The following is a 27,793-nucleotide window of genomic DNA, read 5'->3' on the forward strand; positions in this document are numbered from 1 at the left end:
CTTAGCCACAGAAAGGAGCTTAGGTTTTTAAAATCCAGCCTTTACTTTGCTCTCTGAGTTCTATGAGTGTAAAGAAATCAAGTTTACCACATCAAAAGCAGTGCAAGGGGAGAGGCCAGTTTACAGGACAGCTACAAAATATTCCACTTGGAAATATCCTTGAAGATCACCTCTGAAAGCTTAATTGACACAGGATGAGGTGGCACATCTAAGATTAATGTCATTTAGAATGACTATGCTTCTGAGTTTGATCTGACTATCCGTTTACTCCTTGGTGTGAATCAAATTGTTAAATTTAATTTCAAAAATGTTACAGTGATTACTTAGGAAATCACTGGCTACCCAAGCAATTTCTGCAAGCTGCAAGCTTCCCCCCACCCCACCCATGCCAGCAGACATGTGTAGAGTTGGCTACCACTCCCCACCTCTCCTCAACACCACTGAGGACATTACTTACACGCTTGCCTTCCCCAATTAATGCTGTCAGTAGAAGAAACTGATTTGTGAATAAACAACTCTATTTACCCTTGCTTATTTGTACCACGTGCACCATTTTATAATAAGCTTCCAGGAGCAAGTTTAATAATTAGCTTATTGTTAAGTAGTTTGAGTTCTTGGAGGGGGGGGATGACATTCTTTAGGTAAAGTAGTAGTTCATCATCCACACTTGAAAAATTGTGTTATTGAAGGGCACATACGTTTCTGTTTTCTCATTTGAAGATGGAAATATTGTAATTTTCTCCACCTGATCTTATTTTCTCTGGAGCATATATTTTGAAAATAGCTCTTTAAACTTGCAACGTGACATAGTTGTAATTATTTTAATCTTCATAAAAGTGATGCAATCAAAATAAATGTATTGGTGTAGCCTTGGTGTTAGGACTAATAAAGCTGCCTATTTGCTTTGTGAGTGGGAAATATACTCAAGGAGAATTTGTTCACCATCCCCAACATCTACTCCAGTATCTGGCCAAGAGTGAATGCTTAATTTTTATCAAAGCAATTCGAAAATGGCCAATATATATCCATATCCATCTTTTCATTTTAGATATTTTTCATTAGGTAGTAATCACACTAGTACACAAGTAGTTTGAGTCTAACATTTCTTTCAATGTTAGAATCATAAGGCTTTACCAGATAACTCATTTTGAAAAGCGGAAGTTGGCAAAACTTTGAATTACAGGTAAAGAAGATGGAGAGGAGTTTGTTTTTCCAGGAAGATTGGCAAATACTTGCTTAGATGCCCTCTTGGAGCTGGTCATGTTAATGATGCTGGCACAGGTACAAAAGAGTTAGCAGAATTATCTGAAGTATTAAAAAGCAACAACTGGCCCTACATGAGAAAATTCTCAAAGAGTTAGAGAACCCAACATCGTGTAAATGATGAAGCAATATAAATGTAGAGAGAAGACTTTCTTCTTTTTCTTCAGATACAAAAGTCTCTTTGTCAGAATTACCAAAAATCTGGGGTTTTGAGCTTGGGAAAGTCACAGACTCTCTGTACCTCAGTATCTTTATCTGAGTTATAAATATTGGGATACTGAAATCGGGGACACAGATTCAGAAAACGTTAACTCCAGCCGGCAAAATCTTACATTCATTTGGAATGTGGGCTAGCACATTGTAGGGGTGTCTCTCCACCTGCTCATCCTCTGACGGAAGAGAGCAGAACTCAGCCTGAGCAAGCTGCCCTACCCTAGCAATCAAGGGCCTGTGATGGAGAGGGAGTCCCAAGCCAATGGCTTGCCAAGGAGTCTGCAAAATCCTGCTAGAACTTTGAGTTCAAATTCTGGTTCTCCAGGGCAGCCCGGGTGGCTTAGCGATTTAGTGCCACTTTCAGCCCAGGGCGTGATCCTAGAGTCCCAGGATCGAGTCCCATGTCTGCTTCTCCCTCTGCCTATGTCTCTGCCTCTCTCTCTGTGTCTCTCATGACTAAATAAATACAATCTTAAAAAAATTCTGATTCTCCAGACTGCTCTACTGAAAAACCCTGCCCTCTACTCAGAGTAGATTTGGTATATCCATCAGGAATTGCTGCCAAGTGAGATGGCTTAGCTAGTTGGCCACTCTATAGGAGACGTATATGAAGGCTGATTCACACATACCAAATGCTTGGCTGGGCTTCTAGAATTGTCTAAGTGCCAGGGTAAATTTTTCTGTCACCAGCAGCAACCTAACAATTAGGCTAAATGTAATCATTAGCAGGTTGTGGATTATATGTTTTGTGTGGGAAAAAAAGTTTACAAGAGTTAGTCCCATGCTATTAAAATGTTGATGAGAATAGAGTATCAAGGAGGGTTAATGGAGTTTGTTTCAGGAAAAAAAACTTATTAGCAGATCCCAGCAATTATAATAGACTCTATTGTTTATTGCTATCTGCTAAAATGGAGACTTCTTTTACTAAAGGTATCCTAGACTATTTCTGTGATTTCTTTTTCTTTTTTAGGATTTTATTTATTTGTTCATGAGAGACACAGAATGAGAGGCAGAGACATAGGTAAAAGGAGAAGCAGGCTCCCCACAGGGAGCCTGACCAGGAACTCAATCCCAGGATCCTGGGGTCATGACCTGAGCCAAAGGCAGATGCTCGAACACTGAGCCACTTAGGTGCCCTTAATTCCGTGATTTTTAAATGAACTCCCCTCCATTTTCCTTGTGGAGAGTCTCAGGAAAACAGGTTCTGTAGGAGTCAAATATGCCGTTAACAGAGAATCAAACTCTTTTTCTCTATTATCGTCATCATCATTCCACCCCTTCTCCGTCTGCTCCTTTCCTCCTTTCTCTCTCCCTCCCTGCCCTACCTCTCCCTTAGAGTGATCTATCTATCTTTGAATATTTCCAGAAAAAGTCCTGAAGCTTCCAATGGACTATGAGGTGACAATAATAGTCCCAAGGAAATAACAGAAAAGACGTCTGAGTAGAGTCAAAAGCAGAATAATACAGCTTCCCTTGATCAGTATGGCAAATGTATAGGCTTATGCCCAAGTGAAGAGCTGAACTTATGGCACATGAGAATACTACCCAGGTAACTCCCAGTGAAATGCTCTCCATGCAATAGCATGGGCTAGATGCTATGCTATCTTACAAATGCTTACTGAGTTAATTATAATTTTATAATAAATAAATAAATATAATTATTTTATAATATAAGAATAATTATTAGACCAGATGCTATATGTAAGGTTCTTCTTGAGAAATTGGTTCCATGGTCAAAGTTTTATAAGGAATACATACTATACAGTGTATCCCATTCCTAACACCTTCCCAAACACACATACTTTGTTTATTCACAATGCATACACCCTAATAAAAAGTCTGATTTATTCTACAGAAGTTTGTTTATCTTTACTTAACCTGAAATTACCAAAATCGCTTTTTGGACCGTAGAACCCTTTCTTAACACTTATTAAGATAAAATGTTAGTAGTTTTGGTAGAGCCCTATTTTGGGAAAAAATACTCTAAAGGAAGAGTATATGCGAGAGATCAGGATGCTAAATCGCATGTCCAGCTGATGCCTGAAATTATTTTACCAAGGCATTGCCCAACCCATTCTTGAAAACTTCTACAGCCTTACAAGGCAGCCTATTCTGTCTCTGGACAGCTCTATCACAAAATTCCTTTCTCTACTGAGCTGAAATGTAAGTTCTTAGGTCTACATTATATGCTTGAATTTACCCAGGCTAATGTCCCATAGTTATTATCCTTTGTCATTGCTTTGTTGCTGTAGGTGGGGATGGGGGGGTGGGAATGAAGGCAGGAGAGATTACTGTCAATAATGTCCTGTGTTATCTCCCTCTCTGAACATTTTTGGTTGGCATCGTGCAGTAGTTCTTCAACCTAATATGTTTAGAAATGGCTTGGAGACTGGAGAGCTTGTTAAAAGTTTTCTGGACCTCAACCCAGAGATTCTGAGATTTAGTAGGTTGGGGTAGGACCCATGCATCTGCCTTTATATCAAGGCCAGAGTCGATACCAATGCTGCTAATCTAAGGACCACACCTTGAGTAACACTGGGGTATTGTATATCTTGATAATCTGCTAAGACCCCATGCTCTATCTGGTGGGAATATTGGTTGGTAACTGCCCACAGCTGCCTTGCTCACTGGAAATTGGCCTCAGCTGTAGGTAACTGTTTTATCCAAGGTAGCCCTCTTCCACTGGTGATCCAGAACCAATAAGTGGCTGGCTGTAGCGTAGAAAGGCCCAGCCACCTTGCCTCCATTCAGGATGTCTCTGACAGGGTCCTGCAAGTTCTAGAACTCCTGTGTGCATCTGCTGAGGCCTCAGATTCACTGAAGGTTAGCTTTTTCTCTCTGCCCAATCCTATATCTGTCACAACCTTCCACATATTATTTTATGGAAAAACCCTTTGACAAACCTTTTGCACACAGTTCTCCACCTTACGGAGTTTTCTCCTCTGTTTCCAGGGAGGCCAGTCTAAGTCAGTTGGATTTTGTTTTTATTTTACTTTTAAACACAAGTGGAGTGCCTTTTATTTCCATTTCATCTTTCAATATTCAGCCCACCTCTCCAATTTGTTGAAATCTTTTTGGCTCCTGATACTCTTGTCTACTGTATTGGCTACTCCTTCCTGCTTTGTGTCATTGGCAAATTTGATAAGAATGCTATCTACATCTTCATCCAAGTCACTGATGAAAATATTGAAGAGGACAGAGCTGAGATTAGATTACTGTGAAAAGCTGCCAGAACCTCCTTCCAAGTTGATATGTATCCATTAAACAGCTATGAAGGGAGCTCAGGCCTCAGAGTCAGAGATTTTGGTTTGGAACACCAGCTCTAAGGAGAGGTCAGTGGCTTATACTGATAGCTAAAAAGAACAATACCATTTTGGCTTTTCTATTTTAATAAGCAGCTTGGGCACTCTTTACATATTACATAATAATAAATCACATCTCAGTACCAAAACCCCCATGAAAATCATGAATAATAATGAATTTGTGATTATTATTTATCTAATTTGCCTCAGGATGAAAGTTGTATTTGGGCATTTTGATGGAGGGTTTGTCTCGCTTAAATATATATATATTTTAAAGATGTTATTCATTTATTTGACAGTGAGTGAGCAAGCGAGTGAGAGAGGACACAAGCAGGGGTAGAGGCAGAAGGAGAGGGAGAAGCAGGCTCCCCCCAAGCAGGGAGCCAGACCCAGGGGGGCTCCCCCCAAGCAGGGAGCCGGACCCAGGGCTTGATACCAGGACTCCAGGATCATGACCTGAGCCTAAGGCAGACGCTTAACTGACTGAGCCACCAGGTGCCCCTTAAATATTTTTTTTAAATATTTTATTTATTTATTTGACAAAGGGAGGGAAAGAGAGAGAGAGAGAAAGCAGAAGGAGGGGCAGAGGGAGAGGGAGAAGCAGGCTTCCCACTGAGCAGGGAGCCCAATGCAGGGCTTGACTCCAGGATCCTGGGACAATGAACTGAACTGAAAGGCAGATGCTTAATGGACCAAGTCACCCAGACGCCCCTCACTTAAATATATTTTTAAAAAGATTTTATTTATTTATTCATGAGAGACACACACAGAGAGGCAGAGACACAGGCAGAGGGAGAAGCAGGCTCCTTGCAGGGAGCCTGATGCGAGACTTGATCCCAGGACCCCGGGATCATGACCTGAGGCAAAGGCAGATGCTCAACCGCTGAGCCACCCACGTACATTTTTTTTACTTAAATATTTTTAAAAAAGAGGTTGTGATAAAATGGATATTCAATAGCTAACTCAATATAACAAAGTAGACCTAAAATACTTGTGATACAGAAGCAAAACAGAACTCCTCAGGAATTGTGTGCATAGCCATCAGTCTATGCAATGTAGGTTATGATCTCTACAGGTGCTTGGGATAGAGTGGTTTGACTTGGTTTAAATGCTCTGTAGCATGAAGACACTAACTGGACACAGAGTGATATAATGAGTGTCATATTAGGGATTTGATGAAGCTAACTGCGAAGCTGAATCTCAGAGGATAGTTAGAACACACAACCACTGCTCTGCATGGGGATGTGATTTACTGGCTAATTTAAATGGTTTTCATGTCTTCAGGTGAATATTGATGCTAGGCAGAATGGCCAGAGCATAAAGCACTGGCTCGGGGCATAAGGGTAATAAGGGTATTGCTTTTGTTCCTGCCTATTTAGTAAGTCACCATATACCTCAAGGAAGTATTCCTCCCCCCACCAATATTTTTTCTTGAAAAGATATTACCTGCATATTACCTTGCCAACAAAAATGTAGTAGAGAATTTTAAAAGAAAAAAAACCTATCCAAAAGTACTTTTGACTATTGAAAAGTTGGGAATAAAAGAAAGATAGGCAAAAAAATATATTTACAGAAATATCATGCAATAAAATGCTAAAAAATATGAAGGGTAAATCTCTCTCTAAATTTAAAATATTTTCTACAACAGATAAGTTTCACTTTATATTAGGGAAAATTATTTCAAAATATAGAAGTAGCTTCTAAACACAAAACGATCGTAGATAAAATATCAACACAGAAAATCAAACAGGAACAATCTGAACTCAGAAACAAGATAAAGAGCCCCATAAGTTAGAAGTGGTAGAGGAACACAAAATGGCATGCAGGGTTGAAGACATGGGGCTGTTTGGCTCTGGGATGGAAAGTAAGTAGTGGCTGCAGTTCAGATTTTGTTCAGCTCAAGAATCTGAAAATATTCTGTGTAAGATAAAGGACCAGAGTTAGACTCTTGGCTAAAGAGTCTACATTGGGGATGGTATTAGGTGTCCCAACAGGTAAAAGGAAGCTACATAAAAGCTCAGCTGTTGACCACCACCTAGAAATGCTTACATGAGCCCTTTTTAGGGGAAAACCTGAAAAGATTAAATTTCACAAAACTCACTAGTATCTATTTGCTTCATTCTTAGAAATAAAGAATGCATTTAAATTAACTGTTTATAGGAAAAAAAATAAATTCCTGTTATAAATTGAATAAAGCCAAAAGATCCCTAGACTATATGAATGTTAGATAAAATTATGAGTCAAATGATGACGATATCGATTTATTAAAATAAGAATAAACTAGCTAATTTATACATTTTATTGATTACATTTAAAAAGGTTTTTTTTTTGTTTAAAAAGTTTTTTGAGGGTGATAGCAATGCAAACAAAATGAAAAACATGGATATAATTGAAAAGTAATATAATGGATACTGTTGCTAACATTAATGGTTCAGTGAAACTAAGTAAGGGAAACTTTCTCCCATTTGTTTTAACTTTAGACACCAAAATATTAGATTTATGAATGAAGACAAGAAAGGCCCATCTGTGACCTATAATTTTCCTTTAGGAAACAATTATAACTTATCTTTAATTTTGGAGTCTTTTCCTTGGGAAACTATACAGGGGCATTTCCAAGCATCTATTTGGTGTGCGGTAGAGCCCGGTTTAGGACTACAGAACTGAGATCGAATGCAAATGGCCATTTGGCTACATAACCAGGTAATTTTCCACACCAGTAAATCACCAATGATATGGTTCCAAATGTCTCCCTTTGTGTGCAATCTCTGCAAGCTAAAAAACATTCTAATTACTTTAAAGGAGAAGACATAAAATGAAGCAGGCAGTTACAACCAAGAACATTTTAGATCCATATGGATCATGACACTCCCTGGCCCAGAGCCCCAAGGTTTTGCATTACAGGTATTATGTTACTCTGTTGTAACATGGCGAGAATGCTTGCACTTTGTAATCAGTTGGAAAGATTGGGTCTCTGCAGTATAAAAAGTGGAGTGCCTTACAACCACACACACAACTCTCTTGAAGAGCCAAAAGAAACTTCTTCATACTGCCAAAAGAAGTATACATAAAGGAGTTGCTAAAGGATTGGATATTTTAATGTACCAAATCCTTTTAGTCCCTAAGATGGACTAGATAGTATATTTCACATGAGAGGGATTAAAAATAGGCTACTCTAAATTGAGAAGTTTGAGCTGGTGTCCTTAGGGTCATTTGTTGCTTTAATATTTATGACTATGCTACAAATATATCACAGGCAGTCCCTGACTTAATAAGAGGTTGTATTTTAAACAAATGTCCTGTTAGCATCATATCACATTCTTTACATAGCTTCAAGGGCAGCAGCAAATCTTATCCTTTAAATTTCTTGGAATAATCCGAAGTCATTTAGTACTCAACATCTGATTAATTATTTCATTCAATTCATGATTACAGAGTCCAATTATTGAGCAAACACAAGGTGTGGCTAGACAACAATACAACAATCTTCTGATGCTCATAAAATAGTCCCCAGGTAGTTCCAGAAAAAGAATTCTGAAAATGTTTTTATAAGGGCCAGCATTTGTAGATAGAACATAAGACTCTTTTATGAAGTTCACATGCCTGTCCCTCTGCTAAATAAAGAAACTGCCAAATAAGCAAAAATTTGTGATACTATTTGCTTTTCTTCCCTAAAAAAACATCAAGTTTATTTATTGACTTCTTTGTTTTTATTTTCAGAAAAATCTCAGTATGCTTTTGGGAGTACATCACATATGTAAATATCATCCATCAGGTCTCAGGAGGAAAAAGAAAGACTGCTGGGAGCAAAGGGAAACCTGAAGATTAATTTTAAGGAAAATCACTCTGAGGCCAGTGTGAAGGCCAAATGAGTGTGGAGACCCAATGGCTGGGAGCACAGAGCAAAGGTGGTCACAGTCTCTGAAGTAGAATGTGGAGAGGCTCTAGAATGAATTAGCAATAGGGCTGAAGAAAAGAGGATAGTTTATAGAACAATTTTTGAAGTAGAATTTGCATAGTTTAGAAGTCAATACATGTATCAATCAAGCAGAGAAGCAGAGTAGAAGGAATTTTTTCCTTTTAGGTTTCCAGTTTTAGAGACAATTAAGTCATTAAACTGCACTGAAAATACAGAATCTCTACCATTGTTTTAGGGGCAGATAATGCCTTCTCCTTTAGACAATCTAGAGCCTGTAGGATGGACAGATGAAAATGCATGGTAGGTGTTTGTAAGTACAGTTCTGGAGGTTGAGAGAAAGATAGAAGATGGAAATAAAAACTGAGAAGTCTTAATGGTAGTTGAAGCCAACAGATGAAAGTACTTGAAATGTGTATGGAGAAAAGAAAGAATTAACAATGGAACACCAACATTTAAGGGATATACAGAGCAAAGACAGCCTATATAGATTATTGTTACAACTTCCAAATTTGTATCTCGAGTCACGACCATTCCTTGGAATTTAAGATTTTATATCCAGCTAACAACTCCACATCTCCACTTGGATGCACTAACAGACACATCAAAAGTAACGCATCCCCATCTTCTTCCTAGGATGTGTTGCTTTTTTCCCCCCTAAAGATTGATTGATTGAGAGAGAGAGAGAGAGAGATCAAGAATATCTCAAGCAGACTCCCTGTTGAGTGCAGAGCCCAATACAAGGGCTGGATCTCATGACCCTGAGATCATGACCTGAGCTGAAATCAAGAGTCAAGGCTTAGCTGACTGAGCCACCTAGGTGCCCTGATATGTTGCTATTGATGTCTTCTTCGTCTTAGTAAAATGAGTGTGCCATCTTCTAGTTGTTCAGGTAAAAACTCTGCAGTTCTTGAATTCCTCTGTTTCTTTCACACCTAAATCTAATCCATTAGAAAACTTTTTGGGCTCTGTCCTCAAAATAGAGTGTAATCCAACCACTTCTTACTACATTCACTTCTTTTATTCTGGCCCAGGCCACAGTCCTCTTGTGACCAAATTATAACAGTCTTCTAATGGTTTCACTACTTCCCTTCAGTGTATTGTAGTAAACAGAGGGGGCAGGTGAGTAATAATATGCCACTCCACTGTTCAAAACCATCCAATGAGTCCCATCATATTCAATGTGAAAACAACAGTCCTCTGAGGGACCTATAAGGCCTGATGTAATCAGATTCCTCTTACCTCTCTGAATTCCTTGTCCACCACACTCCTGCTTGTATGACCCTTTCCTGTGACACCCGTCTCTTTAAGGTTCATCCAAAAGGCCAAGGATACTCCCGGCTCATGGCATTTAACTTACTAGAACTTCCTGAAATGTTCTTCTTCCAATTATCCACATGGCTCACATCCTCAGGTCCTTTAAATTTTGTTTTGAGTGTCACACTTTCTATGAGACTTTCCTTAACCACCATATTTAAATAACTGCACTTCTCTTCCATCACACACACCTATTCTCAAGTATTTCCCTTCTTTGTTTCCACATTGCACTTATCACAGCTTGAAATACCAACTATTTAACTTCCTTATTGGTTAATGTCTGCTTCCTACCCTTTTTCCAAAATATAAGCTTCATGAGGGTAGGGATTTTCATTGCTCTATACTGAGTATCAAGAATGGAGTCTTCCTAGCACCAAAATATTCATTGAATGAGTAAATGAACTCTTATGATATTTGTGACAGATGACATTCACTCAGCTCTTACTATGTACCAGGCATTGTGCCAAGGACCTCATTCTTACTATATGACTAGAAAAAATAGAATTGCAAGACAATATCATTCTGGAAACCAAGGAAGGGAAAGTTTCAACCAGTCAAGCTGATTGACAGGACCAATGTTAAAAATGAAGTCAAGTAGATGGATAAGTAAAAATAGGACAGTTAGTTACTGGAAAAGTCACTGACAATCTTTGTGAGCCACCATTTTCAATAAAACAAGGTGGTGGTGCCAGAAAAGCCAGGCTGGAGTGGGTCAAAGCATAACCAGGAGCTGAAGAATAGAAAACAGTAATCCCAGTTACTGCTTCAACAATTCTGATGGTTTCAGAAAGACAAAAAAATATGGTAAGAGGAAATGAGCACAGCTGTCTAGAAAAGACAGTAGTCTAAGAAAGTTCTTGTAGAATAAGGGAGACTTTGACATGATGGTTGGCTGAAGGGGAGGAGCAAGAAAAAAAAGATGATCCCAGAAGAAAAAAGCAGAACAATTATCAAAAATATGCTGGAGAATCTGAAAGAGACTCAAAGTCCAGCTAGAATAGCTCTTTGCTGCACACATAATAGGGCTCAATATTTTTTCCCTTTCCATGTTTCTTTAAAGTGGAAAAGAGAAGGGACCTAGGAATAGAGAAACGAGTAATTTATGCATGCTTCATGGTTGCCAAAGATGGTGAATACTGGTGATAATTTTTCAGTTTATCAACTATTAATTGTGATTATTAAAATGTGAAATGTATTATTAGGGAGAACAGGAGAATACCAAGGTGTTATTTTAAGGAAGAGCATTTTTCCATGTATACACATGCATATACACATATGTGCATGTACACACAGATATTCTAAATCTTTCTTAGAACCTAGAGAGATTTTTTAGGTATCTGGGAGCTTTTTTTGAGGAAGTTCCAGCCATTCTGGACCCTTTGACACTAGGACCAGGCCTTCTACTTGATGAGTTCACTCCTGGCTGATAGGTAGATGTAGAAGCCCTCATATAGCTACAGACAGACAATTCAGAGTTAATGCTCATTTCTTGTTTAAAGAGTGATCCTGGAATAGAAATAAGGAAATGAAATCTCATGACAGTGTCATCATAAAGTCATCAGCCAGATGGCAGTCCTTGAAATCTAATCCTTAGAGGCTTCTCACAATAATTTGTAATACCACATCTATGAATTCAACAATTCATATCTATTCGCAGAGGTTGAAGGGAAAGAAATGAACTTGCAGAGAGGCCCTCATTTCTGGCTGTATATGTTAACATGGACTCTATAAGGAATATGATAAGGAAAACAAAATATTTTCCTACATAGGTCACAGTGACGATCTATATTCTGATCCAAATTGTTAAACTACAGAATTTAGTTGAGAAGTAGCCTTTTCTTTTAATCATGAATGGTAGATCAATTCCTTTTAGGCACACATGGCTATTTGTATTTATCTATATGAATTTATTTGAGACAGAGAGAGAGACAGAGAGACAGAGACAGAGACAGAGACTGAATGTCTGCAAGCAAGGGGAGGAGAAGAGGGGAGAGGGAAAATGTAGGGAGAAGAATCTCAAGCTGACTCCACACTGTGCATGGAGCCTGATGCAGGGCTCCATCCTATGACCCTGAGATTGTGACTTGGGCCAAAACCAAGAGTCAGAGGCTTAACCAACTGAGCCACCCAACTCCCCAGCTCACTTTTGTTTTTGATTATGCCTCAAAACTACAGCCTATCAGTATATAAAGTCAAAGTAAAATTCTTCCAAGTTACAGTTTTTACATGTTATTCAACAATTGGAAACTGCATTGAAGATTTTATTGTTTTACTTTTTTTTTTTAATTTATTTATGATAGTCATACAGAGAGAGGGAGAGAGAGGCAGAGACATAGGCAGAGGGAGAAGCAGGCTCCATGCACCGGGAGCCTGACGTGGGATTCGATCCTGGGTCTCCAGGATCGCACCCTGGGCCAAAGGCAGGCGCCAAACCGCTGTGCCACCCAGGGATCCCGAAGATTTTATTGTTTTAAATAGGCTTCCAAATGTACAGATTTTTTGTATATATTCCTCTATATGACTAAAAATTTCAGGGCAGGCTATACATTAGTGTTCTGCAGGAAAACCTAAACTGTGAGAAATAATGTAATCTGAATGCTTCTGGCAGAGTCCCTTCTACCTAAAAAGTCTTGTTTATAGGTACTTTTTGAATATGAGATATATCTATAACCCAAATATCAACATTAATAATTTCCCCTTTTAAAATGATAAGATTAACAATAAAAGTGGAAGTGTTTATACCCTGTGATAGCTGTAGTTTTCAAGACTTTAAATACCAACTCTATAAAGTGAATAAATAAAAGATATAAAGTAGAAACAAGGAAATAAAATAATGTGAACCCTTTTGTAAAAGAAACACTTTTTATTTATAATAAATTGCTATAAATGTGCCCTAAGACAAAGATAATCTGGAGCAGGACTGCCAATAAAATTTTTTGTGATGATGGAATGCTCTATTTTGCACTGTCCAATGGGTAAGTCCCTAGTTACATGTGGCTCTTGAGCACTTAAAGGGTGCCTGATAAGATGGAGAAAAATGAATTTTAAATTTCACTTAATTTTAATTTACATTTAAATTGCCACCCATGGCTACTGGCTACCCTATTGGATAGCATGAATCTAGATGAAGATGATGATGTAACTTCACTGCTAGGTTTACCCGAGCAAGACACTAGATAAAAAGGTCAAAAGACAAAGAATCATATAAAGAGTTTTCTTGTCCTTTACCCATCAGGCACAAGGTCTGTAAGAATGTAAAATAAGAGCAGTCATAGTCAAGTAGAATATGGTTTGATCTGTAGTTGACACACATAGCATACACAGAATGTGAACTTTGAATATAAAGGTATCATTAGCTAGTAGAGAATCCAGCTCTCCTCAAAACCTTTCACACTGACCAGAACAACTATCAAGCCCCAATGGCCACTGTTTTACGATCCTATGTAAATATATAAATACAACATACATGAATATACGAGCTACGTGAATATATTCTATTTACACAAAGATCTGACTGGTTATCTTTCCAGGAAACTTAATGCTATCCAGCTACTGTACGCCAGTTTACCAGTTTATTCTTTTCACCCCCTTTGAGGCAGACATTCTCTATCGGCTGAATCAACCCCAATTACCAACCATTAGAGGTTGTTTTGTTCTGGTCCAAAATTTCCTGGGAAACCCATTGCTTTCCTGATACAAGCACCACCCCTTCTCCTTTTTCTTCCTGCTGGAATGCACATGTTCTGAGGGAGATACCAAGAAGAACGTGGAGACGTCAAGGCTGATAATGCTGAGCCATTGACCCAATGTCAGCCATCTGCCTACCTCCGATCTGCTCATTAAATGAGACAAATAGACTTCTGTAAGCTACTGAACGTGGGTTTTCTGTTACTTGAAATGGAAAGCAATCCTAATGGATACATTTTTCTCCTGTGTTGAGTTATTGGCACACCAGAACACTTATAGTTAGTTATTGTTCACTTGTTCATTTACCTATTTAATAAAAAATGTGTTGGGGGTAGTTACTAAGTGCAAAGCTAAGTGCAGGGTATTACAGTAGATAAGCAGCCCATGTGAATACCCTGACAGAACCAATATTCTCAGAAGAGACAAAGCAAACACTTAAGGAGTGAGGTAACTCTATAATAGAGGGGGCCTAAAGAATGTGCGCTTAGGGATTGATAGTCAGAAAAGGCTTCCTGAAGGAATTGGCATTTACACTGAGGCCTGGATAATGAATAGAACTCAACCAGGCAAAGAAGAAGAAATAATACATATATATCAGGTCGGAGGTAGTAGAGAAGATAGAGCATAGCAATGAGTACATGTACAATGAAAATAGCTCAATGTTACTTAAGTATACATGGGGGGCCTGGGAGGAGAGACTGAGGAAGAGTAGAAAATCAGGCTGTAGTTTTAAGGAAAGGCTAAATCACACAAGACCTCAAAATCATTTAAAGGAGTATGGATTGTCTTAAGAAAATAATGGATAAGCCACTAAGGGCTTTAAAAGTCAGAGGAGAGTGAGCTACATAAATATACTGTATTTAGAAAGATCAGCCTGCATGTCGTGTAGAGAATGGATAGGGAGCAGGAAGACTAGAAGGAAGGACACCAGTTAGGTGAATGATGTAGTCACTCAAGCAAAACTTGACAGTTGAGGAGGAAGGATAAAGAGAAGTGGCTGGATTTGAAAGTTATTTCAGCACTAAACAGCTTTGTGATAGTCTAGCTATTGGGGTTGTAAAAGGAAGAGTCAAGCATGAGTTTCAATTTGGCAACTGAATGGGTTTTGGTAACGTTCACTAGAGAGGGATCATGGGAAGAGAAGCAGGCTGCATCTGGAGCAAAATGTTGCAAGAGGGCAAAAATGAGTTCAGCCTTGGGCCCATTCAGTTTGAGATTGCGGGAGGGACATTCAAATGGAAATAAGTCAGTAGGATATGTGGGTCTGAAAGTCAAAAGATCATTGTCAGCTGCAAATGGCATAAATGGATAGTCATCAGTGGACTAAAAGGACACAAGTGAATGGATTTTCACAGAGTACACGTGAGAAAGGAATGGGAAGAACTATAGAGGCATGAATCAAAACTAGTTTGGCAAACTTCTGATTCTATATGGGCCAGTGGAAAATGTAATTTGGCTGCTAACATTCTATTTAACTTTACCCATTGGAGACATATCTATATACCTTCCTTAGGTGGTAGATTTTTAGGCACCAAGTCAAAAAATATAAACTGAGAGCCCCTTCTCTGAAGAATCCAAGATCTTAAGAAACTGATTAAAAGAAGAGAAAGCCGCTTAGACATTGGAGGAGCATGGGAATGTGGAGACATGGGACTTCCAGAAAAGGCAGCACAGATGGGATAGACCTCCCACCCCAGCCTTAGTTTTGTACCAGGAACAAGCTTTCTTTTTGGCCCCTTTTTAGCTTACATTCCAGAAACTCACCAAATTCATTTCTGATCTTAATTTGCTTTCCCAAAGAGGCTTCTCTTTGAGAAACAAGCATTTCCCATTGAGATCTAACTATTGAGTCTCTGATAACATTAGCTCACATATGCATAAGTCATCCCAAGCCTAATCTACCTTTATTGAACTCAACAGATACCAGATCTGTATTTGAAACAGAAAATTCAAATCTTGCCACTGAGAGGAGGCAATAACTTTTCGAATTTTTTCCAATTATCACTCCCCTATTCAAGCTTGTCCTTTCCCCACCAGGGTCCATTTGATAGGACCCCAAGCATAACTCCCCAACTTCAGGTTGAATCTTCTTTTCCATGGCCATCTGAACACCCACTGTCTGGAATTCAAGACTAGAGCTGTTCTCTTCCCTCAGTACCACTAGTGTAAATCCAGTTTCCCAGGAGTTTTCACTCTAATCCCTAACTCAATTACAAGATTTACTCGCTTTCTCAATTTCTGTGTATCAGTAGCTCATTATTCCTAAGAGTTTCTGCTCTTGTTTTAAAATCTGTTGTTTTTTTTTTACCTCCAGCCCCACCTCGATGGAGGCCTTTTCTTCTTAATAAAGGCCACCTAACTGATGTCTTCAGTAATTCATGTCATCTTCTGGAATTTGTTTACCTTCACTATGGTCTTCCCCATCACTGTAGAGATACTCATTTTCCCCCTTTTTTGTCAGAACTAAAAATAAGTGCCCAATAATCCTCAATTTACCATAGCATGAACAAGGTAACTACATTTTGAAAAGAGGGTCATTATTCAACAAGAATTTACCAGCTCCCCATTATATCACTTGGTTCAGGACCTCAGGCTGTGTCAAATAAGAAAGAGGGTCTCTGTCCCTAGGGGGTTTAGACTAATATGAAGGACCAACATTAAACAATTAGTTACATAATTCGTGTTTTTATTTAAAATTAGGATAAATCTGGGCAGCCCTGGTGGCTCAGCGGTTTAGTGTGACCTTCAGCCCAGGGCGTGATCCTGGAGACCTGGGATCAAGAGTCCCACATTGGGCTCCCTGCATGAGGCCTGCTTTTCCCTCTGCCTGTGTCTCTGCCTCTCTCTGTGTGTCTTTCATGAATAAATAAGTAAGTAAGTAAATAAATAAATAAATAAAATCTTTTTAAAAATTAGGATAAATGCTTTTAAAAGAAAAGCACAGGGGTTAAAAGAGTGGATAATAAAAGAGTGGACAGAGAATCTCCTTTGAGGAGATAGTGTCTCTAAGAGCTGTTAATTTTCATTGATACAGAAGGGGAAATGAAGTTCTGAGTCATGTTATACTACACAAATTTTCTCATTGAGTATGTGGAGTGAGATACAATGTGGAGTGAGGCACCATGGACAGCTTTATAATCCCATCATGAAACTCAAAGTGACTTCCTTGTCAGATTAAGAATGGGGCAGCATGTGCCACTGTGGAATAGAACAATATTTCTTTGGATAGAATTTTCAAAATATATTGTTAAGTGGATCTTCTGGCTAAAAATCAGCATTTTGTGTTTGTCTAAACTATTAGTTATATCACTACTTTTGCAACTGTGAGCAAATCACTTAATTTCACCAGTATTTAGGTCCCTCATCTTTAAAATTCTAGAGGACTAAGGCAAGCCTGTGAATTAATTAATTAATTAATTAATTAATTAATTTTTAAGCCTGTGAATTTAGATGGCATTTGTCACCTTGGATCCTCCGAAGCTCCAGTTTAGCAGGATTAGGAAAACAAATCTGCATGGTCTACCCAGGGTCACCACCCAATCCATCATTATAGCCAACACTAGTTTTAGAAATAATGTAGTTCATACCTTTTATGGATGCTTGCCCAAGAGGCATTGATGTTCTCTGTTATCATGTGTACTTTTCTGGTATCATCTGCAGAATAATCTCGGAGAAGTTTCAGTGCCAAATCATTTGCAACATCTACATTTATCTGCCACTGGCGGAGGTCTTTGGCCAACTGCTATGGATGCATATGAGAAAGAAAATGAATGTCAGTTTTCTCTGAAATCTTGAGTTGCAGTTTCTTGAAATTTTTCATAAATAGCCTCTGAATCCTCAGGTCAGAACATATCTATATGATGAATTTTAACCTACCGTGTGATTTAGCCAATCATGACTGTATAAACTAACCCACTTACCATGACAAAACTTTTCAAATGCAGCATCTTGAGCAATACTCAGTATTGGGCATTTCAATTTAGTAACAATTAATTGGAAATCAACTGGGCTTAATTATTTTTCTCATGGGAGAGAACAAACTATAAAAATAAGCTCCCATATAATTATTGAGTGTGGGACACATACCAAAATTTGAACTGAAAAACAAATCTCACGTATTTCTTTCCCTCTTCATTAACTTGTTGAATTGTTTATGTAATTAGTGCCATCTACTGGCATTCAACTACAGCTGCATATAGAAAATATTAAACATCAAAAGAACAGTACTGTTATTCTGGTTATGAACTTTTTGGAAGGACCAATTTATGCATAATACTTTAATAAATATCATCTTTTAAAATTAGAACAAAATTTCAAATGTAAGAGTTTTGCTATACCAAATGACCTATGCTTTCTTGTTTGCCTTTGACAACTGAGTATTATCCAGTTATGTATTTCATCACTTGACATACCACATATAAAATAAATAAACCAATAATAGGTTTATCTGGAAGCATAATTAACCACTGCTCTAAGTGCACAGAGGAAGTTTCTAAGCATTCAGTTGCTAAGATGGTTATATCAAACCCAACATAGTGGGTTAATCTACTGATAAAGGGACAGAGGAATAGGAATAGGCAATTCAAACAAGAGAAAGAATAAAAGATTTCTATTTTAAAAATTAACTTTAAATAATAAAAACAGAGTATTAAATCAAGATGGCACAAACTGACACCAATTACATTAATAAAAAACACAACCTAAAGCCGGAAGGGCTGTGGTAAAACTAGCATATCTATGTACTACTGCTGGGAACAGTATCTATGAGGACAAGCTGGCAATAGACATCAAGTGACATACAAATGCTTACTCCCACTGACCTAGCAATTGTACTCTTGGTATTTTCTTCTAATAAAATATTTAAAAGAAGAGAAATATATTACAGGAATAAAGAGCTTCATTAACTAATATTGCATAAAAATGAGAAAATTGCAATGTTTAATGAGCGGACATTATAACGCATCAACCCAATGGTCTAATGTGCAGTAAATGTGCACCAAAATCCCGAGTAACAAACAAAACACAATTTCTATCTATACTGTATTTCTTTAATCTGTAAGTCATGAACCAGAAGAGGAATACAGGAAACTGAAATGAATTGATGTTTCTGAAGAGTAGTCATTTTTGTTTTAATATTTGTTCTTTCATGTTGGTATGATGTTTATATAATAAAAGTCAAGCAATAGTAATTTTAGCATAGTTCCAGTATGTTTGGGTGGACTCCTATTCCTTGAAAATGTAAAATGTATATATAATCTGGCATTTCTCAGTTAACTAGAACATTCTTTTCTTGAATCAAAACAGATAATTGCATTTATTGCATATAACAAATAGAGCCAAATAACCAAACTAGTACCAAGCATCTAAAGCCAGTATCACTAACTTTTTCTATGAAAGGAAAAAGGGAGAGTTTTTAAAGGTACAGAGAATAGTTGCTGCAGTACGAAGCAATTAAAATTTATCCTTATGGAATGTTGGCCTTTCCTGATATACTCATTTTATCAAGCCCCATGGCTCCTATTTTCTACTTTTGATCCTTACACTATTCAAAAACCATTTGGGGGTGAAACATACCCCCTGAAGGCTTTCCCTTTCTAGAAATATCCTAAGGTACAAAATTACCTTTCCCTCCCTTCCCTTCCTTACTTAAGTCAAACCTACAGTGTTAAAATAATATGTACTGTAATTGGCCTTTATTATCCATAAGATGGTATTTGCATTTTTAAAGAAGAGTTTATTATCCATCAACTTTCCGATCTCTCATTGGTAGCATAAGAATGCACGAAACTGAGACCTATAACTTTTTTTTAGTGTTTTTTAATTTTTTGTATATGTTTTTTATTGGAGTTCGATTTGCCAACATATAGCATAACACTCAGTGATGAGACCTATAACTTGGTTACCTTTTTCCAAGTTAATTCTTTTTAAGAGATACTGTTTTCTATTAAAGTATGATAAAGCAACATTAGAACTCATATACATATATATACATATAAATGTAACAAAATATAAGCTAAAAATTTATTTTTTTGAAAGATTTTATTTATTTATTTATGAGAGACAGAGAGAGGGAGAGGGAAAAGCATACTCCCTGAAGAGCCAGGAGCCCAATGTGGGGCTTAATCTTAGTACCTTGAGGTCATTATCCAAGCTGAAGACAGATGCTTAACCAACTGAGCTACCCAGGTACCCTAAACTAAAATTTTAATATATGCAATTAAAATAACTTATTTTACCTAAGAAAGATAAATAATCTTGGAAGCCACCCCTCACTCATGGGTTGCTATTTGAAAAGTCTAGAGGAAAAAGGATACACTCTTTGGTTCTAATCTACACTTCATAAAATAATACCCAGAAGTTTAAGTTGAAAAGTATAATAGAATTTTCCAAAATCTGGAAAGAAATATCAAGCTAAAGCTAGAGACTTCATAGTAAATAGGTAAAAGAGTGAGGCTTGGTTTTAAATCAGAGCTTTCTGAGAAACTTTGATTTGTTTTTTTAAACAAAACAAAACAAAAACCACAAGCCATATTTTTTTCTTCAAATTTGTATTCACGTTGAAATTGAGATTTTTATACCTAAGGAAATCTTGACTGAGCCCTAGCCCTCACTGCATACTGCCCAGATTTAAGAAGGATGTAGGATTAAAAAAAAGAAAATCCCACTGGCCTTGATTGAGCAACACTGACAGGGCAAAGGCCCTTATCTCAACTCTAAGGTTCTCAACAACAGCATTCTTGTCTCCCTTCGTAAAGACATTCACCCCAACAGACTGTTTCCCTTCCTCCTAAGGTACTATGTTGAGCAACTTGGACTTTAAACAAGTGTCTTTCAGACTACAAACAATGACCTTAACCAGTTTTGCCTACTACTGTGAAAACTCCAGATCACAGAAGGAGTGTAAATTCAAAAATACAGTAGAATTCACACACATTCCTTTTTATTTCCAGATTCCATTTACAATGGTATATGCTACAGGGAATTGTTTGTATGGTGATCACAGTGTGTGAAGAAATTTAAAATACTGTGAACACTAGCCTATAAAAAAAGATTATTTTTGTGGGTACATACATATGTGTGTGTTTTCTATGAAGAATATAAAATGCTAAATCCCCAAAAGATTGTGTCCCCAACCAGGAAAGAAATATTTTATGTTCAAACCTAATATGGTGCTGCTGTTAGTACATGCTTGGTATTTTATACTTTACTTTAGGCAGAAAAATGACTGTTGACTATGAGACAACCTGAATTAATTTCAAAAACTTTGAGTATTAAATTTTTTTCATTTTAATGTTGGTCTTCCCTTATTTTTTATTTGCAAGAATTCTTTTTTAGGGATATTGACCCTGTGTGGGAGAAAACAAGGGAGGAAAAGAGGGAGTCGTTCAAAGTTTGGGCCTGCTGTATTTGAATCCCAGCTTGATCACTTCCTAGTTGTGTGACAAATGGGAAAGTTAATTGTCTTCTCTGTGCCTTGATTTTCTCCTTTCTCAAATGGGTGTAGTAATAGCATCTACCTCGAAAGACTATCATGAGGGTTAATTTAGAAAATCCAGGGAATAGATTTAGAATGGTGCCTGGCCCATTCAAAGCATTCAATAAATACTAGCTTTACTAATAAAGCTTTATAATTCCTTTTTTCTATTACTACTACTACTGCTGCTACTACTACTATTTTGAATGAACCACACTATATTCACCAAAGGGTAAGCTTGTACTGAAGGCAAAGCAAGGGACTCACTATTTTATAGACATTGTCTATAATGCTGCAGCTCTAAAAGTCTCCCTTTAATTCAGGAGATACATGTGAATACATAGACCTATAGTTAAAAATTTAAGGTTGAGTGCTGTTGAAATTTTCTTTTTTTTTTTTAAAGATTTTATTTATTTACTCATGACAGACAGGGGGGCGGGGGGGCAGAGAAGGCTCCATGCAAGGAACCCCACGCGGGACTTGATCCGGGGTCTCCAGAATCACACCCCAGGCTGAAGACAGCACTAAACTGCTGGGCCACAGGGGCTGCCCGAGTGCTGTTGAAATTTTCTTATAAATGTGTTTTGGGATAGTCACCTACAAATGAAATTACCATTTGTTCCAGGTGAGCTAGAGTTTAACATTTTTAATGACTGTGACTCAAAGGAGTTTCATGAAGGCAACACAGAGTAATGAAAAGGCATCTTCCCAGGAAGTCTTGTTTGGCCATTGTTTTGCTGTTTGATCTTATGAAAGTCATTAACCTTCAGTGTCCCAGTTTTGTTGTGTGAAAAATAGGATGGAGGTGCTTATTCTGCTTAAGCCTCAGGTTTGTCATGAGGCCAAACTCAAAACAAAACTGCTTGGGAAATTATAAAGTAGGATCCTAATATATTCATGGACAAAAGGTTCTACATATTGGGTTTCTCTCAATTTGCCATATTGGCATACATGAACTAAGAAATTCATTTTTTTTTAAATCTAGTTCTGTGAACTAACAGTGAAGAGCTTCTTAGGTTTTATATCTGTTCTCTGGTGATCTCCTACTCTACTCAGTATTGCAGATGAACTGACCCCCTCCGGGGTTGACAATGTCCCAGGATTTCTTGCTAGTTGGCTTCTAGATGAGTTAGGCCAGTGAGAGGTCATGGAAGAGCGAGAGGAAAGGGGACACTCAAGTATAATTTCCCCTTCTCTCCATGTGGGCAGAGCCTTCCTTGTGTCTCCATTTCCTAAGGGGAAGCCCTTTTCTTTGTAGTGTCAGGACCCACTGTGCAGCCCCCATGATGCTTGAGTCAGCACCAGATGTTTCTGGTTTCTGGACTTTGGTAACCCTTGTTGGACCTCCCACCCTGGAGGTGGCCAATAGCTTTCTGATATTGCCAAACTCCTGTCTGCCCTACTGTCTCCTACTGGGTTCCTCAGTTCCTCCATTAGCCATGGAAGCAGTCATCGGTATTACATTTCCTCTGAAATATCTAGGGTGGTTTCCAGCCAAAACCCTGATGATCCATACTAGAAGAAATCTCACAGCAAATGACCCTGCCTACAATGACACAGTGTAATGTAACAAGCATACATTTCACTAAACAGAGATGACATCTTTCATCCTTCTCTTCCATCTCAGAGGAAGAGGTGACTCTTGCGCTATGGGAAGCTGATTCCTCCATCAAGACTCTCATCTATTCTGGGATCTGGGATCTTTCTCCGTGTACTTTTTGTGTCTTTTCAGTCTCTTGTCTTTCTGCAGGGTCTTTTTCCACAGCCTTCAAAATGAGTCCTCCCACCCCACCCCCAGCCCCTCATCTTTATTTTTTATTTTTTCAAAGATTTTATTTATTTATTCATCAGAGACACAGAGAGAGGGAGAGGCAGAGACAGAGGCAGAGGGAGAAGCAGGCTCCATGCAGGGAGCCCGATGTGGGACTCAATCCCGGGACTCCAGGACCATGCCCTGGGCCGAAGGCAGGCACTAAACCGCTGAGCCATCCAGGGATTCCCCGCCCCTCATCTTTAAACAGCAAGAACAAAACCTGTTCTCTATCATTAGCTTTCCTTTCATAATGAAGTTCCTTAGAAGGCCAACATTCATTCGTCTCCTCAACCTGATTACATTCCTGCCACTCTACAACTCATCAGAATCAGGCTTTTGCCAACACCACCCCACTAAAACTATTCTGACCTATCACTGCTATAAATTGGATTAGCAGTCCCAATCCTTAACCCTACCCCATACCCATGCCCTTTGCTATTTAACTTTTAATTTCCTGGTACAGAAGGCCGAGTTGAGTTTCTGGTCCTTGACAGTGAGCCTGGCCTTATGACTTGCTTTGCCTAACCTAATGGGGTGTTTATAGAACTGCTCCCAGCAGAGGCTTGAAATGTGCTCCTGCAATGGGGCTAGCCCTTCGTGGTTTTGGCTACCGCCAAAAGATAAACATGCCCTGGGCTACATGCTCATCCCTGGAGAAGGATGAGTGACAAGTGGAGGGGAGCCACCCCATTTGACCTGCAGCATGAAGCAGTGCCACCCCAGCCAAGCTGTCACCTCATGAAAAAAATAAATGCTTATTGCGTGCCGCTGACATTCTGAAGTGTGCTGGTATGCAGAATGTTTGTGAAAAGAGTTAACTGATGTAGTCACCAGTGGCCAGAGTCTGTGGAAAGTCTTAGGTTCTCATTTAATTTATTTGCAGCAACTAGTGCTACTGGTTAGTCTCTTCTTGAGGGTCTGTCCTTTCCTAGCCCCCTCTCTTTGGGCAGCCTCTATAATCTCTTATGGTTTAAGTTGTTCTTTTCCTATCTTTCTCTTACATGTTGATGTTCTCCAGGGTTCTGTCCTTAGCCCAGTCTTCTCCATCTGCAGTGTAACTGGCACTTCACTGGAAGAGGAGGCAGGGAGCACACCCAAAGAGGGGGTGTATCACAATTTTCCCTTAGCCAAGTCGTCTACCTCCATTGCCACTGCCTTAACTTAGGCTCTCATCATTTCTTGCTTGGATTCTCCAACAATGTTTTTATGGGCTCCTTTCCTCCATCTCAAACCAGCCCTTCCATCATCAAACAGTTGCTGAAGTGGTATTTTTGAAATGTAAATAGAACCATATCACTCCTCTGTAAAACCTTTCAGTGGCTCCCTATTACCTACAAGACAAAGTCCAAACCTCTCTCCATAGATTACGAGGCTCTCCTTTAGAGGACCCTCACCTACACATATACTTTCATCTTTTATTATCCTCTTTCCTTTTCCTTTCCTCTGACCCAATCCCATAATTGCCCACACGATAATACAAAACCTCTGAGAGGTTAAGTGACTTGTTGAAGGTGACAAAGCTAATCAGTGAAAGAGGCATCACAAAAATGCAAGTTTCTTGACTCCAATATTCAAAGTTCAATCTAGTTAAAGAAGATATGCTTCCATATAAATGAATTTAAGGCAAATGATTGGGCTTATTATAATTGAATACCGAAGAATATAAAATAGTCTCCTTGATGATTATAGCATGATTGGAAAATTATTGTGTATAATAAAGTAAGACATTGCCAAACAAAGACAGCAGAAAAAAATACAGATTTGGTTTATTAAAAAAATCACTAAACAATTTAGTCCTAAGTATGAATTAATGTTCTATAAATCTCTATTGGGAAAAAGAAACACTCTTTCTTGCTTGTGTGAATTAAAATGACCTATAAAACCTCTTTATGGATTTATAATAGAAATGTTAAAATATCTGTAAGGAAGCTATTTCAAAAGTAAAGCCTCTCACCATTAACTTCAAGATTCATCTATTAAACCTCTGACATTACCAAACAACTCTGTTTCAGAAGGTAACACTCTATACAGGGGATACTATTTAAGAAAATGGCCCTCATTTTCCAGCTTACTGGAAATGATTAATCTTTTCAATAGCTTTGAGGACTACATACCAAAGTTGTTACTTTTTTGTCCTTTCAACAATGACTACAAGCTGAGAGCAGGCTAGTAAATGTGTTATCGGCCAACCCATTAGAGTTCCATTATTTTCTGTCTTACATGGCTTCATGTAATGAATTTTCATAATTAAACTAATGGCATACAATTTATTTTCCTCCCTCTTTACTTTCAGGCCCCATTTCTCTTCCAGCTTCTTTGGAATAAGTTTTATACAAAAAAGAAGGGAGGAGAGCCCTCCAAGTACTTCATTACCTTAATTTCATTATGACATTTTAGAAAGCATTCTCTTTATCTGGGCTCTGTCTTTAATTTGCTGACTTTATTAAAAGGCTTAAGTAGTGTTGCAATTAAGAAATCACCCGGCTACCCCAGGCATCTAAGAGAAGTCTGGTTGAGAGGGTATGGAAATGGTTGGGTGGAAATGACTCCAGAGAGAATGCCAGGGGACAGATCCCCAGAAAGTGGCATTTTTCTTGGCTATTTTTCAAACCCCATGAGCCTACCGTGTAGAATACATTATTGTCCACAAACATTCTGTGTATCTTCATGCCATCTGCACCCCCATTGTACTTTCTTTATGACACACTTGAATCAGGGAGGTCTATGTAACTGATTATGGTTACTTGTCACTTACAGGCCTAAGGTCTCTGAACTGATGGTATTTTTCATGTTCCCTGCCTCTTTAATCATCCAAGTATATATATCAAGACTCAGCTATTATCAGCCTTGGTCCCTGAGTAAATAAGCTAAGTAGAACCTTCTTGTGAATCTCCAATGGACTCGTAACATTAGTAAAATACAAACTTTGTGTTAAACCTCTAGATTTGAAGGTTGTTACTGTGGTATAACTTAGATTATCCTGACAGATAAAGCTAGTCAGGTATGACCCTATCTCAGGAGGGGCAACTCTATCATCTCCAAATAGTTTGGGGCCAGGGCCAGGGATAGAATAAGCTAGTATAATGACCCATACAGAATAGGTTCTGTTGCTAATATATGATGAGAAACTACATTTCTAAAGCAGTATATAAACTTGAAGAGACAAGAAAAGATCTGCAGTCTTCATGATATGCAGATACATCTTTTGAAAGCAACTTTGAGATATAATTCATGTAGCATAAAATCTATCCATTTTAAATGTATATTTTATTGGTTTTTAATAGATTCAAAAAAGCCATCACCACAATCTAATTTTTTAAAGATTTATTTATTTGCTATTTTAGGGGGAGGGCAAGGCACAGAGGAAGAGAAAAAGAGTTTCAAGTAGACTCCCTGCTGTGCAGGGAGACAACATTGGGCTGGACTCATGACCCTGAGATCACGACTCGGGCCAAAATTAAGAGCCAGATGCTCAACTGACTGAGCTACCCAGGCATCCCCACAATCTAATTATGGAACATTTTCTTCAAATCCAAAAGAAACCCTGTACCATTAACAGTCCCTTTCCATCGTCCATTCTTTCCCTCCCCTAGCCTTTACTAGATACTTCATACAAATGGACTCATGAAACATGTGGTCTTCTTTGATTGGCTTCTTTCATCCAGCAAATGTTTTTGAGGTTCATCCATGTTATAGCAGGTACTGGTACTTTATTAATTCTTATTGCCAAATAACAATCCATTGTTGGATATACCACCTTTAAAAAAAAACATTCCTTAGTTGATAAACATGTGGGGTCTTTCCACTTTTTGGCTATCACAAATAACTCTGCTACTAACATCTGTCTAAAGGTTTTGTGTAGATGTATGTTTTTACTTCTCTTGGATACATACCTGAGTGTGGTGCTGTTATGTCAGATAGAAATTTCATGTTTAATACCTACAGGAACTGCCAAACTTTTTTCCAAAGTTGTACCATTTTACATCTTCAACAGCAATGTATAAGGTTCCAATAATTCCACATTCTTGTCAACACTCATTATCATCTTTTTTATTTCAACCACCCTAGTGAGTATGAAGTGGTACCTTGTGGTTTTCATTTGTATTTTCTTAATGACTAATGATGTGGACCATCTTTTCATTGGCTTATTAGCCATTTGTACATCTTCTTTGAAGAACTATTAAAATCCTTTGTTGATTTGTAATTGGGCTATCCTTTTGTTCTTGTTGAATTATAAAGTTTTTTATGTATTCTGGATATAAGTCCCTTATCAGATATTTGCAAATATTTTTTCCCATTCTGTGGGCTGTCTTTGTACTTTCTTTATGACATCACTTGCAGCACAAAAGTTTTTAACTTTGATGAAGTCCAACTTGTGTATTTTTTCTTTTGTCACTCTGGCTTTTGATGTCATATAGAAGAAAACATTGCCTAACTTATCATACTCATATAGTGTCATAACAGTTTTAAAGTTTTAGTTCTTGGGGCACCTGGGAGGCTCAGTAAGTTAAGTTTCTATTTTGTCTCAGGTCCAAGATCTGGGGTCCTGGGATTGAACCCCATGTAGGGCTCTGTGCTCAGCAGGGAGTCTGCTTGAGGATTCTTTCCCTTTCCCTCTGTCCCTCTGCCCTCTCTCTAAGATAAAAACATCCTTAAAAAAGTAAACTTTTAGTTCTTATATTTAGCTCTATTATAATCCATTTTTTGAGTTAATTTTTGTGTATGGTGTTAGGAGTCAAACTTTATTATTTTGTATGTGAATATTTAATTATCCAAGCACAAGGGTTTAAAAAGACTATTCTTTTGCAATA

At 38.0% G+C, this 27,793-nt stretch overlaps 1 protein-coding gene across 16 annotated transcripts in view; it reads right to left on the bottom strand.

Annotated features, from left to right (window-relative positions):
• The window catches only part of DMD (dystrophin), a 2,170,621-nt gene that overhangs the window by 505,981 nt on the left and 1,636,847 nt on the right, over positions 1–27,793 (bottom strand). For 14 of the 16 annotated variants that reach the window (XM_025439443.3, XM_025439430.3, XM_025439477.3 and 11 more), the window contains one exon: positions 17,283–17,437. In XM_025439443.3, the coding sequence (XP_025295228.1) occupies positions 17,283–17,437 (155 nt within the window). The remainder of the gene's footprint in view (positions 1–17,282; positions 17,438–27,793) is intronic. The other 2 variants (XM_025439435.3, XM_025439464.3) reach the window with 1 other exon arrangement.

The sequence above is a fragment of the Canis lupus genome, chromosome X (genome assembly GCF_003254725.2).
Source record: "Canis lupus dingo isolate Sandy chromosome X, ASM325472v2, whole genome shotgun sequence".
Taxonomy (NCBI): Eukaryota; Metazoa; Chordata; class Mammalia; order Carnivora; family Canidae; genus Canis; species Canis lupus.